Source organism: Anolis carolinensis, unplaced genomic scaffold (assembly GCF_035594765.1).
Source record: "Anolis carolinensis isolate JA03-04 unplaced genomic scaffold, rAnoCar3.1.pri scaffold_8, whole genome shotgun sequence".
Taxonomy (NCBI): domain Eukaryota; kingdom Metazoa; phylum Chordata; class Lepidosauria; order Squamata; family Dactyloidae; genus Anolis; species Anolis carolinensis.
In genome coordinates, this window is record NW_026943819.1 from 25886823 (window position 1) to 25906646 (window position 19824).

General features: G+C 43.5%; 1 protein-coding gene across 1 annotated transcript in view; it reads right to left on the reverse strand.

Moving 5' to 3' along the window:
• ubash3b (ubiquitin associated and SH3 domain containing B) overlaps positions 1-10995 on the reverse strand; it is a 105428-nt gene extending 94433 nt beyond the window's left edge. The window contains exon 1 of the mRNA XM_062961383.1: positions 10613-10995. Coding sequence (XP_062817453.1) covers positions 10613-10800 — 188 coding nt within the window. The 5' untranslated portion in view covers positions 10801-10995. The remainder of the gene's footprint in view (positions 1-10612) is intronic.
• Between the last annotated feature and the right edge of the window lie 8829 nt (positions 10996-19824).

Sequence of the window (19824 nt, forward strand, 5' to 3'; positions counted from 1 at the left end):
AAATATCCGGGATGTCAGTTATCGACAAACATGCCGTGAAACTATGCACACTTGCAGTGAGCATTGATAAAGTCATGCATTCCCAAGAAAAGCTATGGTTCCAGGCATTTGGCTTGCAAATGGTGCCTTTCAGCAACAGCATACAGCTCTGGATGATTGAAACACGTCAAAGTAGGGCAACCCAAAAGGGAAACCTGAAACACTGAGGTTCAAAAGGACATTTATTTCGTCTACATACACTCTGTCTGGGGAAAAGTGTAAATTTTGACTCATTTCCAGGCAAACGAGCCAAGAGCATTTTTATATTTTATATTCTGGATGACTGACTCCTTAAAAAATTGATGACGGTGCCTAGGAATTTGGGAAAAAAATTAAAACTGCAGTAAGCCCACATCTGCAGAGAAACATGCCTGTTGTGTGTTTGGCTCCCAGATATTCTTGAACTACAACTCCCAGCATCCCTCAACATTGGCTTTGCCTAGATGCTGTTGTGTGTTCGAAGTCTAACAATATATAATCTTATATCTGCCTAGAAGATCAGGGGGAAGAGGACTCTTACAAGTAAAACAAGCAGTCAAAGAAGAAGAACATGCCCTGGCAGAATATGTAAAGCAAAGTGAAGAACCTGCTTTGATTGAAGTAAAAAATCAGAAACTCCTCAAAGCAAAGCAGACAAAAAAACAGTACAAGAAAACCGCACTACAAACTAGAGCTGACAGCTGGCACAACAAAACATTGCACGGAAAGTTCCTTGACAGAATTGAAAGAAAACCTGATAAGGAGAAGACCTGGCTCTGGTTCACGAATGGGACCCTGAAGAAGGAGACAGAAGGCCTGAGTCTTGCAGCCCAGGAGCAAGACATCAGGACAAATGCAATTAAGGCCAAGATCGAAAAATCAGCTGATGACCCAAAATGCAGACTGTGCAAGGAAACCAACGAAACCATTGATCATATCCTCAGCTGCTGTAAGAAAATCGCACAGGCAGACTACAAACAGAGGCACAACTATGTGGCCCAAATGATTCATTGGAACTTATGCCTCAAGTCCCACCACCCAGCAGAAAAGAACTGGTGGGATCACAAACCTGCAAAAGTATTGGAAAATGAGCACGCAAAAATACTGTGAGACTTCCGAATTCATACTGATAATGTTTTGGAACACAACACACCAGACATCACAGTTGTGGAAAAGAAAAAGGTTTGGATCATTGATGTCGCCATCCCAGGTGACAGTCGCATTGATGAAAAACAACAGGAAAAACTCAGCCGCTATCAGGACCTCAAGATTGAACTGCAAAGACTCTGGCACAAACCAGTGCAGGTGGTCCCGGTGGTGATGGGCACACTGGGTGCCGTGCCAAAAGATCTCAGCCGGCATTTGGAAACAATAGACCTTGACAAAATTACGATCTGTCAACTGCAAAAGGCCACCCTACTGGGATCTGCACGCATCATCCGAAAATACATCACACAGTCCTAGACACTTGGGAAGTGTTCGACTTGTGATTTTGTGATACGAAATCCAGCATATCTATCTTGTTTGCTGTGTCATAAAATATAATAATAACAACAACAACTTTATTCTTGTATCCCGCCACCATCTTCCCAAAGGGACTTAGGTTGGCCTACAACAGGGACAAGCCCAGCAGAACAACATAACTTTACATAAAAACAGTAGTTTAAAACAGTAGTTATATCCACTGCCTCCCATCCTTACAACAGATGGAAGACCTACAAAAAGCAAAGCCCAGCGAATCTCCATTCCCTCCCCCAGCAACTTCTTCCCTCTGTAATTTCTTCTCGAATAAAGTAATCCCAGATCCTCGGCATGATGTCCGGCACAGAGAGAGATTGCTTAAGAAAAGCACAGGCGCTTGGATTAGACAAAATTATTATGCCTCTGCTTGATCCTGCTTGAGCTCCCTGATGGACGGGAAACTCGTCTCTTCTTTGGTGATTGAGATCCCTATGAAACAAATACCCAAATTGCCCAAAAATGTCAAATTACAGCCACTTCAATAGGCCCAAAACATCCAGGACTTTTCCCCCCTGATGTAATGAACCCCATTAAAAAAACAGTTCAGAGTGTAACTCTCAAATTTAGCAATTCAGTCAAAAATATACCCTAAAGCAGGGGTCCCCAAACTTTTTAAACAGGGGGCCAGTTCACAATCCTTCGGACCATTAGAGGGCCGGACTATAGTTGACCACGGAGCAATAATAATAATAATGAATAATAATAATAATAATAACAGCAATAATAATAAAAAAGAGAGTTGGAAGAGACCCTTTGGGCCATTGAGTCCAATCCCCTTCTGCCTTTGTGCACCGAAAGCACAAGCAAAGCACCCCTGACAGATGGCCACCCAGCCTCAATGCTAATAATAATAATAATAATAATAATAATAATAATAATAATAATAATAATAATAATAATAAAGAGGGTTGGAAGAGACCCCTTGGGCCATTTTGTCCAACCCCCTTCTGCCTCTGCGGACCAAAAGCACAAGCAAAGCACCCCTGACAAATGGTCACCCAGCCTTAATGTTAATAATAATAATAATAATAATAATAATAATAATAATAATAATAATAATAATAATAATGTTTGTAAGAGAAGAAGAGAACCCTTGGGTCATTTAGTCAAACCCCCTTCTGCCCTTGTGCCATGGGGGCCGGATAAATGGCTTCGGTGGGCCGCATCTGGCCCCCGGGCCTTAGTTTGGGGACCCCTGCCCTAAAGGCATCAGATCTAGTCCTGGTTAATGTTTGGATGGGAGACCTCCCTCCTCCCAATGAATACCAGATGGGTGTGCTTTTGAGTTGTCTGTGACCCCATAAACTTTTAGGGTTTTCTTAAGCCAGGAATGCTCAGAAGTGGTTTTGCAAGTTCCTTCCTCTGAAATATACCCTGCAGCATCTGGTATTTGTTGGCAGTCTTCATCCTGAGGCTATTTCACCAGTGAAGGAACGAGGAAAACTACCTCTGAGGCTTCCTTGCCGAAGAAGACCCTACGCAATGCCTCAGGACATCATAAGTCAACAGGCGGCTTGATCATACAAACACAGAGTCCCATTGGGCACATAGTAATGACATATGGTCTATAGAAAGGAAATGCCAAGCCTGACCAATTCCCCTCTGTGTTGCCAAACATGATAGAAGCAGAGGACATCCATGGAATCATATTTTTATCCGACAGTTCAGATGCCAAACATAGAAACTCAAGTCAGCCGAGGTTACTCTTTATTAAAAAAAATAATAATAACCCTGCACCCCTGTGTCCTTGGCAGAAGCTTGCATCACAGAAAATAAATACGAAAAGCTTTTCTTTATATCCAGGTAAATGAAGCAAACAGTTTAGAGGTTGGCATATTTTGGTGTTAGGATATAGAGACACTGGAGTGCAGCCAATTTTTAGGATTTGTTTCGTGTCTCCTTCTGGGGAGAAAAAGTGGGGCATAAATAAACATAATAATAAAAATATAAGCAACTACCCTGTTTCCGCGAAAATAAGACAGTGTCTTATATTAATTTTTGCTCCCAAATATGTGCTAGGTCTTATTTTCAGGGGATGTCTTATTTTTTCATGAAGAAGAATTCACATTTATTGTTGAACTCAAAAATGAATATTTATTATATACTGTACAGTAATTGTCATTACAAACCAGCATAACCAGCCAAACTGTGAATTCTAACAAGAATTTCTTGTTACTACAGTAGAGTCTCAGTTATCCAACATAAACAGGCCGGCAGAACGTTGGATAAGCAAATATGTTGGATAATAAGGAGAGTTTAAGGAAAAGCCTATAAATTATGTTATGATTTTACAAATTAAGCACCAAAACATCATGTTATACAACAAATTTGACAGAAAAAGTAGTTCAATACACAGTAATGCTGTGTAGTAATTACTGTATTTACGAATTTAGCACCAAAATATCACGATATATTGAAAACATTGACTACAAAAATGCATTGGATAATCCAGAACGTTGGATAAGCGAGAGTTGGATAAGTGAGACTCTACTGTACCATTATTTCCATGTACAACAATCTATGGTCCATACATTTACCAATCCTGCATGCTCTGGTGTTCTGTTCGGCGGGCATGCTTCCAAACAAAAACTTTGCTAGGTCTTACTTTCAGGGAAGGTCTTATATTTAGCAATTCAGCAAAATCTCTACTAGGTCTTATTTTCTGAGGATGTCTTATTTTCAGAGAAACAGGGTAGCTGTGCCCGGCCACGCATTGCTGTGGTATAGTCTATTGGTTTTGAAAAAAAGTAATGAGGAAGTGGTGGTATTTAATCTATGTTATTTGTCATGAAATATATAAGGTCATGAAGTATATTCTGTGCGGGTATGAATGAATTGAATGGAAGGAAGGAAGGAATGATAGCTAAATTTTGGAGACACCATTCAAAAATATTAAGGCCTGCAATGACTAACTACCTGCTTGATGAACTGTACTTAAAAGTTGCTGTAATAGTTGAACTGCCTGGTAAACTGTGTTTTTTGAGTGAAGGACATACCTTGGATGTGTTGGTGTGTTGTGGCCAAATTTGGGGTGTTTGGTCCGGTGGTTTTGTTATTAACTCAGTCCTAATTATGCACAGTACAGTAGAGTCTCGCTTATCCAAGCTAAACGGGCCGGCAGAAGCTTGGATAAGCGAATATCTTGGATAATAAGGAGGGATTAAGGAAAAGCCAATTAAACATCAAATTAGGTTATGATTTTACAAATTAAGCACCAAAACATCATGTTATACAACAAATTTGACAGAAAAGGTAGTTCAATATGCAGTAATGTTATGTTGTAATTACTGTATTTACGAATTTAGCACCAAAATATCATGATTTATTGAAAACATTGACTACAAAAATGGCTTGGATTATCCAGAGGCTTGGATAAGCAAGGCTTGGATAAGTGAGACTCTACTGTATATATTTATATATATAGATAGTATTTTTATTGCATCAGAAGTGATTGAGAACATACTGCAAGTCGCTTTCGGTGTGAGAGAATTGGCTGTATACAGAGATGTTGCCCAGGAGATGCTCAGATGTGTTATCATCCTGCTGGGAGGCTTTGCTCATGTCCCCACAAGCTAGAGCTGACAGACGGGAGCTCACCCCATCTCACAGAATCAAACCAGCAACCTTAGGGTCAGCAACCCAACCTTCAGGTCAGCAGCCCTGCCGGCAAAAGAGTTTAACCCATTGCGCTCCTTAGCAATACCATTGGCACTGTTGGGAAGACACAGTTAGTACTTGGATGGGAGACAGCCAATGAATACTACATTTTAGAGAAAAGCAATGACTAAGCTATCTCTCAGTATTCCTTGCTTAAGAAAACTCTATGAAAATTCATGGGGTTGCCATAACTACATAGGTGATGCAAAGGCGTGTACACACATGCCACACCCATGGTCTGGGGCTCTGTTTGGAGGGAGCTGTTGACGGAGCACATGTTTTGCATGGCAAAGATCCCATGCGGCTCAACTGTAAAGTTGGAACAATATTGGCACTCAGTCCTATGAAAACGGTTGCCAATCAGTGTGGGCCATACTACATGCAGTTCGGATTCGGACTTGACATCAAGTAGTTTTCCATCTTCCTTTGTGCTCACTGCCTCTATTTTTTGAACTTGATGGGACTGGCAGCAGTTAGCCAGGGAGCGAAATAGTTGAGGTGTGCAAAACAGCACAGAATCCGTTCTGTTTTTGTTCTGCTGGGCAGATTCTAAGCGAAATGGAAATGGAATTTAGGGTTGCGAATTACTAATCTGAACAGCTCTCCCAGAATCTTCCCAAAAACAGAACGGAGGGCAGAGAAAATTTGAAACGAAAACAGAACAAAAATAGAACAAAGTTGCACACCCCTACAAAAAAAGTCACAGGAAACTGGACCACAGAAGATGCCAAGAGTGTGTCTTCTTCTCTGCCATGAGCTCCTCATCCTGAAAACTACCCTCTATTAAAGATCCCAGCAACAAAGTCTTCCTGCTCCATGTCTTGCATGGACCTGATGGCTCTTGTGGCCTCCTCCAACTCTAGAGCCCTTGTGGCCACTTCCAGAATGGATGGCCCTTGTGGCCTCTTCCAACTCTAGATGGCCCTTGTGGCCTCTTCCAGAATTGGAAGAGCAACAACCCTCGCTTCAATGTGTTGTGGAAGACTTTCATGGCCGGGATCACAGGGTTGTTGTATGTATTCCGTGCTGTATGGCCATGTTCCAGAAGTATTTTCTCCTGACGTTTCGTCCACATCTATGGCAGGCATCCTCAGAGGTTGTGAGGTATCTGGAGAAACTAAGCAAGGAAGGTTTATATATAGCTGTGGAGAGTCCAGGGTGTGAGAAGAATTCTTTGTCAGTTGGAAGTCAGTGTGAATGTTGCAGTTAATCACCTTAATTAGCATTGGAAAGGTTCGTCTTCCTTGCCTAGTTTCTCCATGCCTCACAACCTCTGAGGATTTTTTTTTCGTGTCAGGAGCAACCAGTGTCTTCTGGAGTGAGAGAATTGGCTGTCTGCAAGGATGTTGACCAGGGGACACCCAGATGTTTTAATGTTTTTACCATCCTTGTGAGAGGCTTCTCTCATGTCTCCACATGGAGCTGGAGCTGATAGAGGGAGCTCATCCACGCTCTCCCCGGGTGGGATTTGAACCTGGCAGCCTTCAGGTCAGCAACCCAACCTTCAAGTCACAAGGATTTTATCCCCTAGGCCACTGGAGGCTCCAATTAGCATTGGAAAGATTGCCTAGTTTCTCCATGCCTCACAACCTCTGAGGATGCCTGCCATAGATGTAGGCGAAACGTCAGGAGAGAATGCTCCTGGAACATGGCCATACAGCCCGGAATACAAGCAACAACCCTATAGTAACCTTCCTTGCCTAGTTTCTCTATGCCTTACAACCTCTGAGGATGCCTGCCATAGATGTGGGCGAAACGTCAGGAGAGAATACTTCTAGAACATGGCCATAAAGCCTGGAATACATACAACAACCCTGTGATCCTGGCCATGAAAGCCTTCGACAACACAAGGTTAATATATATCTGTGGAGAGTCCAGGGTGTGAGAAGAGTTCTTTGTCAGTTGGAAGCCAGCGTGAATGTTGCAGTTAATCACCTTAATTAGCATTGGAAAGGTTCGTCTTCCTTGCCTAGTTTCTCCATGCCTCAGAACCTCTGAGGATGCCTGCCATAGATGTGGGCGAAACGTCAGGAGAGAATGCTCCTGGAACATGGCCATACAGCCCGGAATACATGCAACAACCCTATAGTAACCTTCCTTGCCTAGTTTCTCCATGCCTCAGAACCTCTGAGGATGCCTGCCATAGATGTGGGCGAAACGTCAGGAGAGAATGCTCCTGGAACATGGCCATACAGCCCGGAATACATGCAACAACCCTATAGTAACCTTCCTTGCCTAGTTTCTCCATGCCTCAGAACCTCTGAGGATGCCTGCCATAGATGTGGGCGAAACGTCAGGAGAGAATGCTCCTGGAACATGGCCATACAGCCCGGAATACAAGCAACAACCCTATAGTAACCTTCCTTGCCTAGTTTCTCCATGCCTCACAACCTCTGAGAATGCCTGCCATAGATGTGGGCGAAACGTCAGGAGAGAATGCTCCTGGAACATGGCCATACAGCCCGGAATACAAGCAACAACCCTATAGTAACCTTCCTTGCCTAGTTTCTCCATGCCTCACAACCTCTAAGGATGCCTGCCATAGATGTGGGCGAAACGTCAGGAGAGAATGCTCCTGGAACATGGCCATACAGCCCGGAATACAAGCAACAACCCTATAGTAACCTTCCTTGCCTAGTTTCTCCATGCCTCACAACCTCTGAGGATGCCTGCCATAGATGTGGGCGAAACGTCAGGAGAGAATGCTCCTGGAACATGGCCATACAGCCCGGAATACAAGCAACAACCCTATAGTAACCTTCCTTGCCTAGTTTCTCCATGCCTCACAACCTCTGAGAATGCCTGCCATAGATGTGGGCGAAACGTCAGGAGAGAATGCTCCTGGAACATGGCCATACAGCCCGGAATACAAGCAACAACCCTATAGTAACCTTCCTTGCCTAGTTTCTCCATGCCTCACAACCTCTGAGGATGCCTGCCATAGATGTGGGCGAAACGTCAGGAGAGAATGCTCCTGGAACATGGCCATACAGCCCGGAATACAAGCAACAACCCTATAGTAACCTTCCTTGCCTAGTTTCTCCATGCCTCACAACCTCTAAGGATGCCTGCCATAGATGTGGGCGAAACGTCAGGAGAGAATGCTCCTGGAACATGGCCATACAGCCCGGAATACAAGCAACAACCCTATAGTAACCTTCCTTGCCTAGTTTCTCCATGCCTCACAACCTCTAAGGATGCCTGCCATAGATGTGGGCGAAACGTCAGGAGAGAATGCTCCTGGAACATGGCCATACAGCCCGGAATGCATACAACAACCCTATAGTAACCTTCCTTGCCTAGTTTCTCCATGCCTCACAACCTCTGAGGATGCCTGCCATAGATGTGGGCGAAACGTCAGGAGAGAATGCTCCTGGAACATGGCCATACAGCCCGGAATACAAGCAACAACCCTATAGTAACCTTCCTTGCCTAGTTTCTCCATGCCTCACAACCTCTAAGGATGCCTGCCATAGATGTGGGCGAAACGTCAGGAGAGAATGCTCCTGGAACATGGCCATACAGCCCGGAATACAAGCAACAACCCTATAGTAACCTTCCTTGCCTAGTTTCTCCATGCCTCACAACCTCTAAGGATGCCTGCCATAGATGTGGGCGAAACGTCAGGAGAGAATGCTCCTGGAACATGGCCATACAGCCCGGAATGCATACAACAACCCTATAGTAACCTTCCTTGCCTAGTTTCTCCATGCCTCACAACCTCTGAGGATGCCTGCCATAGATGTGGGCGAAACGTCAGGAGAGAATGCTCCTGGAACATGGCCATACAGCCCGGAATACAAGCAACAACCCTATAGTAACCTTCCTTGCCTAGTTTCTCCATGCCTCACAACCTCTAAGGATGCCTGCCATAGATGTGGGCGAAACGTCAGGAGAGAATGCTCCTGGAACATGGCCATACAGCCCGGAATACAAGCAACAACCCTATAGTAACCTTCCTTGCCTAGTTTCTCCATGCCTCACAACCTCTAAGGATGCCTGCCATAGATGTGGGCGAAACGTCAGGAGAGAATGCTCCTGGAACATGGCCATACAGCCCGGAATACAAGCAACAACCCTATAGTAACCTTCCTTGCCTAGTTTCTCCATGCCTCACAACCTCTGAGGATGCCTGCCATAGATGTGGGCGAAACGTCAGGAGAGAATGCTCCTGGAACATGGCCATACAGCTCGGAATGCATACAACAACCCTATAGTAACCTTCCTTGCCTAGTTTCTCCATGCCTCACAACCTCTGAGGATGCCTGCCATAGATGTGGGCGAAACGTCAGGAGAGAATGCTCCTGGAACATGGCCATACAGCCCGGAATACAAGCAACAACCCTATAGTAACCTTCCTTGCCTAGTTTCTCCATGCCTCACAACCTCTGAGAATGCCTGCCATAGATGTGGCGAAACGTCAGGAGAGAATGCTCCTGGAACATGGCCATACAGCCCGGAAAGCATACAACAACCCTATAGTAACCTTCCTTGCCTAGTTTCTCCATGCCTCACAACCTCTAAGGATGCCTGCCATAGATGTGGGCGAAACGTCAGGAGAGAATGCTCCTGGAACATGGCCATACAGCTCGGAATGCATACAACAACCCTATAGTAACCTTCCTTGCCTAGTTTCTCCATGCCTCACAACCTCTGAGGATGCCTGCCATAGATGTGGGCGAAACGTCAGGAGAGAATGCTCCTGGAACATGGCCATACAGCCCGGAATACAAGCAACAACCCTATAGTAACCTTCCTTGCCTAGTTTCTCCATGCCTCACAACCTCTGAGGATGCCTGCCATAGATGTGGGCGAAACGTCAGGAGAGAATGCTCCTGGAACATAGCCATACAGCCCGGAATACATGCAACAACCCTATAGTAACCTTCCTTGCCTAGTTTCTCCATGCCTCACAACCTCTGAGGATGCCTGCCATAGATGTGGGCGAAACGTCAGGAGAGAATGCTCCTGGAACATGGCCATACAGCCCGGAATACAAGCAACAACCCTATAGTAACCTTCCTTGCCTAGTTTCTCCATGCCTCACAACCTCTGAGGATGCCTGCCATAGATGTGGGCGAAACGTCAGGAGAGAATGCTCCTGGAACATGGCCATACAGCCTGGAAAACATACAACAAGCCAACCCTCGCTTCCTTTGGACTTCCTGGACCCCAAACCCATCCCAGAAGAGCCCCAGATGCAGGGAAGACGTCACCCGAAGCGGATGGTGACATTCCTCCATCCAGAGCTGCCTCTCTCTCTCTCTCTCTCTCTCTCTCTCTTTCCGCCATCGCAACGCAGCATCTCTGGCACAAACACACACAAGGGAGGCAGCAACGGGCCGCTCTGGGCTCTGTGGGCGAAGGAAGCCAGGGACGGGGAGAGAAGAAGCAGGTCCCCCGGAGCCCCACTTACGCTCGTGTTTTGGGGAAGCCCATGGAGAGGAGGATGTCCAGCGCGGAGCCGTGCTTGATGGTGCCCGGCCGGAGCTGCCTGGTCCTCCGCGGGGTGACTTGGCTGTAGAGGTCCGCCCTGGAGGTGGCCGCCGCGGCAGCAGCCATGGCCAGGGCGTGGGTCGGGCTGCAGAGCCCAGGCGCGATCATCCAGCCACGGAGCCCATGCTCTTCTCCTTCCTCTCCTCCTGCTTCTCCAAGGGCGCAGCTCCCGATCTCTCTCTCTCTCTCTCTCTCTCTCTCTTTTGGAGGCGGAGGAAGGCGCTGGCGAGGCAGCCCGGGCGCACTGATGCAAGAAGCGCTTCCTGGCGAAGGAGGGGACCAGCCCGGGCCAAAGGCACTCCTCCTTCTCCTCCTTCTCCTCCTCCTTCTTTCTCCGCCTTCTCCTCTCCTCCCTCCTTCCTCTCCAAGCTTGGCTTGAACTCCCACCACGAAATAGAGACACCAGACACAAGAAAATGGAACTCAAGGGCTATTTTCTGACCTATCTTCTATCTTCTATATATATAAACTAGCTGTGCCCAGCCACGCATTGCTGTGGCGAAGTATGGTGGTATGGGAAATAAATTATTGAGGAATTGGTGGTAGTTAGGGTAAAGGGTCCCCTGGGCTGAGTGGGTTGCTAGGAGACCAAGTAAGCAGAGCTTAGCCTTCTAACTGGCAGCAATTGGATAAAAACAATTATTCTTCTCCCTCTAATTAGGACTTTATTTTTCTTTTCTTTTTGTTGTATCAACCTAGAGGCATGGATGAGGAGTTGTGATGTCAATTTTCGAGGTTGTGGGGTGTTTACTTTTGTTGTTTTGTCCGCTGCCGTGATGCCATCACTCTTTTATATATATAGAAGAGTGATGGCATCAGGGCAGCGGACAAAACAACAAAACTACAGGCCCCCCAACCTCGAAATTTGACAACACACCCCATCATCGTTGACTGATCCTTGTGGGATCATGTTATTTACCTATTAAGCAGTAGACCCTCTGGATTGTTTTTAGGATTCATTCAGCACTTTAAGTATTACACCTGCTGTATAATTATCCCTCCCTGATAACTTGATATTGCTTTGCACCTTGGCCTGGATCTTTTGACCCAAATCGGGATTTTAATATTATTGTGTATATTGACTTTTATGACTGTTTTTAATCATGTTGAAGTTTTACTGCTCGGTTTGATGTTTTATCTGATTTGTGCTGTCGTGTCTGGGCATGGCCCCATGTAAGCCGCCCCGAGTCCCTCCGGGGAGATGGGGCGGGATATAAGAATAAAATTATTATTATTATTATTATCCACGGCTCTAGGTTGATACAACAAAAAAGAAAAGAAAAATAAAGTCCTAATTAGAGGGAGAGGAATAATTGTTTTTATCCAATTGCTTCCAGTTACAAGGCTAAGCTCTGCCCACTTGGTCTCCTAGCAACCGACTCAGCCCAGGGGACAGGCAGAGTTAGGCTTCACTTAGGCCACTTCCACAGATTATCTAAAGCCCCAGCTTCTGCCAACCCAGAAGTTCGAAAACATGCAAATGGGAGTAGATGAATAGGTACTGCTCCGGCAAGAAGGTAACGGTGCTCCATGCAGTCATGCCGGCCACATGACCTTGAAGGTTTCTATGGACAACGCCGGCTCTTCGGCTTAGAAATGGAGATGAGCACCAACCCCCAGAGTCAGACACGACTGGACTTAATGTCATGGGAAAACCTTTACCCTTGACCTTAACTACCACCAATTCCTCAATACTTTATTTCCCATACCACCAGACTTTGCCACAGCAACGCGTGGCCGGGTACAGCTAGTCTATATATATAAAAGAGTGATGGCATCAGGGCAGCGGACAAAACAACAAAACTACAGCCCCCCCAACCTCGAAATTTGACAACACACCCCATCATTCACAGCTCTAGGTTGATACAACAAAAAAGAAAAGAAAAATAAAGTCCTAATTAGAGGGAGAGGAATAATAGTTTTTATCCAACTGCTTCCAGTTTGAAGGCTAAGCTGTGCCCACTTGGTCTCCTAGCAACCTCCTCAGCCCAGGGGACAGGCACAGTTAGTCCTCACTTAGGCCTCTTCCACAGATTATCTAATTTGCACTGGATTATATGGCAGTGTAGACTCAAGGCCCTCCCACACAGCTATATAACCCATTTAGAATCTTATATTATCTGCTTTGAACTGGATTATCTTGACTCCACACTGCCATATAATCCACTTCAGTGTGCATTCTAAACATAAAGACAACCATTCAACAGACATTCAATACCACCACTACCTCAACAATTTCTCACCAACACCACCAGACAACAACACAGCAACGCGTGGCCAGGCACAACTAGCCTCTTAATAACCTGTGAAGGGAAAATCTGTAAACACATAAAAGTTGTTGTTTTTTTCCGTGTCAGGAGCAACTGGAGAAACTGCAACTCAGCCATAGCAGAACACTTGATGAACCAACCTAGATACAGTACAGTAGAGTCTCATTTATCCAAGCAAAACGGGCCGGCGGAAGCTTGGATAAGCGAATATCTTGGATAATAAGGAGGGATCAAGGAAAAGCCCCTGGTGGCACAGTGCATTAAAGCACTGAGCTGCTGAACTTGTGGACCAAAAGGTCCCAGGTTCAAATCCCGAGAGCGGAATGAGCGCCCGCTGTTAGCCCCAGCTCCTGCCAACCCAGCAGTTCGAAAACATGCCAATGTGAGTAGATCAATAGGTACAGCTCCAGTGGGAAGGTAAGGGCGCTCCATGCAGTCATGCCGGCCACATGACCTTGGAGGTGTCTACGGACAACGCCGGCTCTTCGGATTAGAAATGGAGATGAGCACCAACCCCAGAGTCAGTCACGACTGGACTTATCGTCAGGGGAAAACCTTTACCTTTACCTTAAGGAAAAGCCTATTAAACATCAAATTAGGTTATGATTTTACAAATTAAGCACCAAAACATCATGTTATACAACAAATTTGACAGAAAAAGTAGGTCAATACGTAGTAATGCTATGTTGCAATTACTGTATTTACGAATTTAGCTCCAAAATATCACGATGTATTGAAAACATTGACTACAAAAATGTGTTGGATAATCCAGAACATTGGATAAGTGACTGTTGGATAAGTGAGACTCTACTGTATATTATTTGGTAAAAGGTAAAGGTAAAGGTTTTCCCCGACTCTGGAGGTTGGTGCTCATCTCCATTTCTAAGCTGAAGAGCCGCCATTGTCCGTAGACACCTCCAAGGTCATGTGGCCACTGGCATGACTGCATGAAGCACGCTTACCTTCCCGCCGGAGCTGTACCTATTGATCTACTCACATTGACATGTTTTCAAACTGCTAGGTTGCCAGGAGCTGGAACTAACAGCCGCAGCTCACGCCACTCCCGGGGTTTGAACCTGTGACCTTTCGGTCTCCAGCTCAGTGCTTTAACACACTTCACCACCGGGGTTCCTATATTAGGGTTTTACGTTATTATTGTTGTTACTTTTACATTTATTTTACTCTATTTTTATTATTATTAATGCATTTATTATTTTACTCTATTTATTATTACATTTATTATTTTACTGCATTTATTATTATTATTACATTTATTATTTCAATCTATTATTATTAAAAGGATACATAAGCTTCCTGCTTCTTAGCGGGGGGTTGGACTGGATGGCCCATGAGGTCTCTTCCAACTCTACTATTCTATGATTCTATGATTCTAAGCACATTTATATTGAAGAAGATAAAAGTAATGATTTAATCAGAGTTGAACAGTCATATCTTAAATTACAGTTTGATGTAAAGATTCAAAAACATTTAAACGACTGAGGCCTCAATTAATGCAATTTTATTGGTATCTTGGCTTATACTGGAGTCAACGTTTTCCCAGGTTTTTTGTGGTAAAATTAGGTGCTTCAGCTTATATTCGGGTCAACTTATACTCGAGTATATACGGTAATTCTTGTTCCATTATCTCCATTCACTGCCATTGGATAGTTGTATTCCTTCACACTGTTGGCAATTCTAATGCGAACCTATCATGGAGTTTTCTTAGCAAGATTTGTTTAGAAGTGGGTTGACTTTGCCTTTCATGGAGGCTTGCCCAAGATCCATGGAATTTGAATCCTGGTCTCCAGAGTCGTAATCCTCTGGTCTAATATATATATCACTCAATTAATCACAAATGCAGAGACCGTCAGCAGAAATTATTACATTCACTGGTTGCGACTCCATGCCTTCAAGGCCTCTGTTAGCAAAGGAGTCGTGTATGTTTACTACAATGTGCAAAATGTCCTATGGCCTGGACTTTGCAAATGAGAGAATTGCAATCTAGTCCAACCAGTAGTGCATGAATACATTATTGAAATAGCCCCAAGCAGTGGCCACTTCACCTCTCTTTTAAAACCCCCCAAAGAACAAGAACCCACTGTTTTCTGTTGCATATTATTTATTTATTTGCTACATTTATATGCCACCTTTCTCACCCCGAAGGGAACTCAGAGCGGCTTACAAATTAAATTTACATACAATATTATATTATTAGCATAGTACAATACTGGTAATAAATTACTATATTGTACTGTATCAATTATACTCTGGATCAATGAAAAGGTTTCTCATTTGAAGGATACTGCATCCAGTTTGCGGCCGTTCGACACTACACAGTTACAGCATTAGATGAGGGTTGAATGAAAAGTAATGCCTCCACCTTCATAAGTCCTCAACAAATGGCCGTACTGGTATGTGGCAGGGACGGGCTTGTTCAGTAGACTCTCCTCTACAGTTCCATTTGGCGGGAAGCCTTAGCATTGAACAATTGTGTTGTTAAAGTGCAAAGTATGGAACCCTGCGCAGACGGTCGGTCAATGCGACTTAAGCAACGTGCAATCATTGAACTCTTGACAGCAGAAGGTGTCATCCCAAAGGAGATTCATCAGAGGATGTTTATGGTGATTGTGTTGATATGAGTCCTGTGCATCATTGGGCGAGTAAATTTAAAGATGTTGAGGTGGGAACGTCTGACTTGCGTGACAACCAAAGAGTTGGACGTCCTGTGACAGCAACCACCAAGTTTCACAAGCAAAGGGTTGACAGATTGATTCAGGATGATTGTCGTATCACTCAGAGAGAAATTACAAATATAATCGGCATTTCACAAGAATGTGTGGGTCACATTACTGCTTTGCTTGGCTATCAGAAGATCTGTGCACAATGGATCCTGCGAGACGCCGGTTGCGGAAACAGAGTGTTGACTTCTTCTGTGACGGCTTCAGAAAACTTCTTCATCATTGGCAGAAATGTATCCAATTGTCTGGTGATAGTGTGGAAAAGTGAATAGTGGTAGTTAAAGAGCACATTATAGGGATTATTTCTGCGTTTGATTTATTAAAATATTCCCATACAATCCCAAGTAACGAAGGTGGAGGCATTACTTTTAATTCAACCCTCCTAATTCCTCTTTAACTAAGGAATCTCTTCCAGTGCAACTCTATGGCCAGCTGGAGGGTCTATTTATGTCCTTCATAAGCTTTATTTGGGTGTTTATTACGGCAACGATAAACGTAAAGCAGAAAGGGGTCAAGAGTTGTGTCAGACCCAAATTCTTCATTAATAATTACAGTAGAGTCTCACTTATCCAACTTAAAAGGGGCGGCAGAACATTGGATAAGCGAATATGTTGGATAATAAGGAGAAATGAAGGAGAAGCCTATTAAACATCAAATTAGGTTATGATTTTACAAATTAAGCACCAAAACATCATGTTATACAACAAATCTGGCAGAAAAAGTAGTTCAATACACAGTAATGCTACGTAGTAATTACTGTATTTATGAATTTCGCACCAAAATATAATGATATATTGAAAACATTGACTACAAAAATGCGTTGGATAATCCAGAACGTTGGATAAGCGAGTGTTGGATAAGTGAGACTCTACTGTATTGTTATTTTAACCGCGTTCTGGGTTTTCTTTTGGCTCCATGTCCCAATGAAGTATAAGAAGCCTTGACTATGACTCTGGAGACAAGGATTCAAATCCTCACTCAATCATAGAAAAATCCCTGGGCGAGTCACATATTCTCAGCCCTAGAAAGGCCCTTGATAGGTTTGCTTTTTGACTTGAAAGTACACAACAATGCATTTTGGGACTGGTTCCACTCTGGCCTCCTTCTTCCATGCTGGGAAATAATATGAATTTATTTACTCCCTGCACACGATATTGAAAAAAGTGGGTTTCTCTTGAGTCAGGATTCTGGAGAAGTGTCACATCTTTTTTTTCTGAACTTAGTTCTGCTTCCTTTTGCCCCATGTTAAGCTCTCTGTGGGCTAACAATAGCAATATTGTGCAATGCGGAGAACAAAGAGGAGGAAACACAAAAGGTTTCCGCAGGCTCAGCTCTGTGTCGAAAAGGGCCGCAGTGTTTCCAGGAAATGCTTTTGCAATTGTTTGGTTGCTTGAATGTTATGAAATGCAGAAAGAGAAACAGGCGGCGAGGAATTGCTTGAGAGAGAAAGAGAGAAGAAAAAAAATCTATCCGTCTCAAGTGATAAATACATTACGCTGACTTCAGTGGGATCTTGGATAAAAAGCATGTACAAGATGTGTGTATTTCAGATTCTCTACCATTTCAAGAATGAAAATTGGTACATATGTGACCAAGCAACATTGGAGTGTGGTCACAATGAAAAAAACTATTAAAGAGGGAGAACATATACCGTATATACTCGAGTATAAGCCGACCCGAATATAAGCCGAGGCACCTAATTTTACCACAAAAAAAACTGGGAAAACATTGACTCCAGTATAAGCCAAGGGTGGTAAATTTCAGAAATAAAAATAGATCCCAATAAAAGTACAGTAGTGTCTCACTTATCCAAGCTTCGCTTATCCAAGCTTCTGGATTATCCAAGCCATTTTTGTAGTCAATGTTTTCAATATATCGTGATATTTTGGTGCTAAATTCGTAAATACAGTAATTACAACACAACACTACTGCGTATTGAACTACTTTTTCTGTCAAATGATGTTTTGGTGCTTAATTTGTACAATCATAACCTAATTTGATGTTTAATAGGTTTTTTCTTAATCCCTCCTTATTATCCAAGATATTTGCTTATCCAAGCTTCTGCCGGCCCATTTAGCTTGGATAAGTGAGACTCTACTGTACATTAATTGAGGCATCAGTAGGTTAAATGTTTTTGAATATTTACATGAAGTTCAAATTAGACTTTCCAGTTCTGATCAAATCATTATTATCATCTTCAATGTAAATGTGCTTACGTATCCTTTTAATAATAACTAATACAGAAAAATAATACATGTAATAATAAATAGAGTAAAATAATAAATGCAATAATAATAATAATATCAGAGTGAAATAATAATTGTATTATTAATAATAAAAATAGAGTAAAATAAATGTAATAGTAGCAACAATAATAGAGAAAAATAATAAATGTACCATATATTCTCGAGTATAAGCTGACCCAAATATAAGCCAACCAGGACCCTCACCTGAGTATAAGCTGAGGAGGGCTTTTTCAGTCTTAAAAAAAGGGCTGAAAAACTAGGCTTATACTCGAGTATTTACAGTAATAATAATACTTTATTTTTGTATTCTGTCACCATCTCCCTGAAGCGACTTAGGGCGGCTAACATGGGGCCAAGCCCAGAAGAAAACAAAGTGTAAACAAGTTAAAATATAAAACAAAACAGGAGCGGTTAAACCCTTGTGCTGGCTGAACTGCTGACCTGAAGGTTGGGTTGCTGACCTGAAGGTTGCCGGTTTGAATCCACGAGATAGGTTGAGCTCCCATCTGCCAGCTCTAGCTTGTAGGGACATGAAAGAAGCTTCCCAGAAGCATGGTAACACATCCAAGCATCCCCTGGGCAACATCTCTGTAGATGGCCAATTCTCTCACACCAGAAGCGACTTGCAATATGTTCTCAATAAAAAAACTGTGCTGTAAATTGAAACCTTTAAACCTGGTCCTTCCTGATTTTTGGGATATTCAGTTTTCTCTTCTCCTTCACCCATTCATTATATGTTTTTTTCTCCATACTGTTTATTATCCTTCTCTGAACTTGCTCCAACTTCTCTATGTCTATCTTAAAATGAGGTAAACAGAACTGAACTCCCATTTCCTAGATGAGACCCAACCAACACAGAATAGAGTGGGATTATTACTTCCAGGGACCATGGTTCAAATCTTTTGGCAAGCCACTCTTTTTTATCTTCAGAGGAGACGAAGTCATGTCAAGGAAACCCCGAGATAGAGTCACCCGAAGTCAGAAATGACTTGAAGGAACACAACAACAAGAAGCCTCAAGGAATGACACATAGAAGCTGATTATATCTTGCTGTTGGTGTTTCCGATTCATTATTTCCAGCACAAATAAGCCCGGAGCTCAGCAAGTTCCCCTTCAGAGCAAAGCCTGCTGTTTGGCAAGATGAACAGAAGCAGATGGACAACATTCTTGCAGACCTTCTGCCTGAATCCATTTTCTTTATACTGCTCTCATTTCTCACTCTGGCCACCTAGCGTTTAGAACTGAAATCTGGGCTGGAAAATATATTTTAAGGAAAATATATTTTAAGGAAACCATCGTCATGATGGTGACGATGATATATGTATATTTTCGTGTCAGGAGTGACTTGAGAAACTGCAAGTCGCTTCTAGTGTGAGAGAATTGGCCATCTGCAAGGATGTTTCTTATTTATTATTTATTTACAGCATTTATATTCCGCCCTCCTCACCCCGAAGGGGACTCAGGGTGGATCACATTACACATATAGGCAAAAATTCAATGCCTTTTAACATAGAACAAAGACAAGACAAACATAAGCTCCGAGCGGGCCTCGAACTCATGACCTCCTGGTCAGAGTGATTCGTTGCAGCTGGTTACAGCTGGCTTGCTCTCCAGCCTGCGCCACAGCCCCAACCCAGGACACCCGGATGTTTTACCATCCTGTAGGAGGCTTCTCTCATGTCCCCGCACGCGAAGCTGGAGCTAACAGATGGGAGCTCACCCCCGCTCGCTGGATTCAAACCACCAGTCAGTAGTCCTGCACCACCAGGGCTCCTAAGATGATAATTATTTCATATTATATTTGGAGAAAGACATAAGAATTTATAAGATTCAGAAATCTTTTCACCTTTGAGATGTAGCAGGACCAGACCAAAGAAA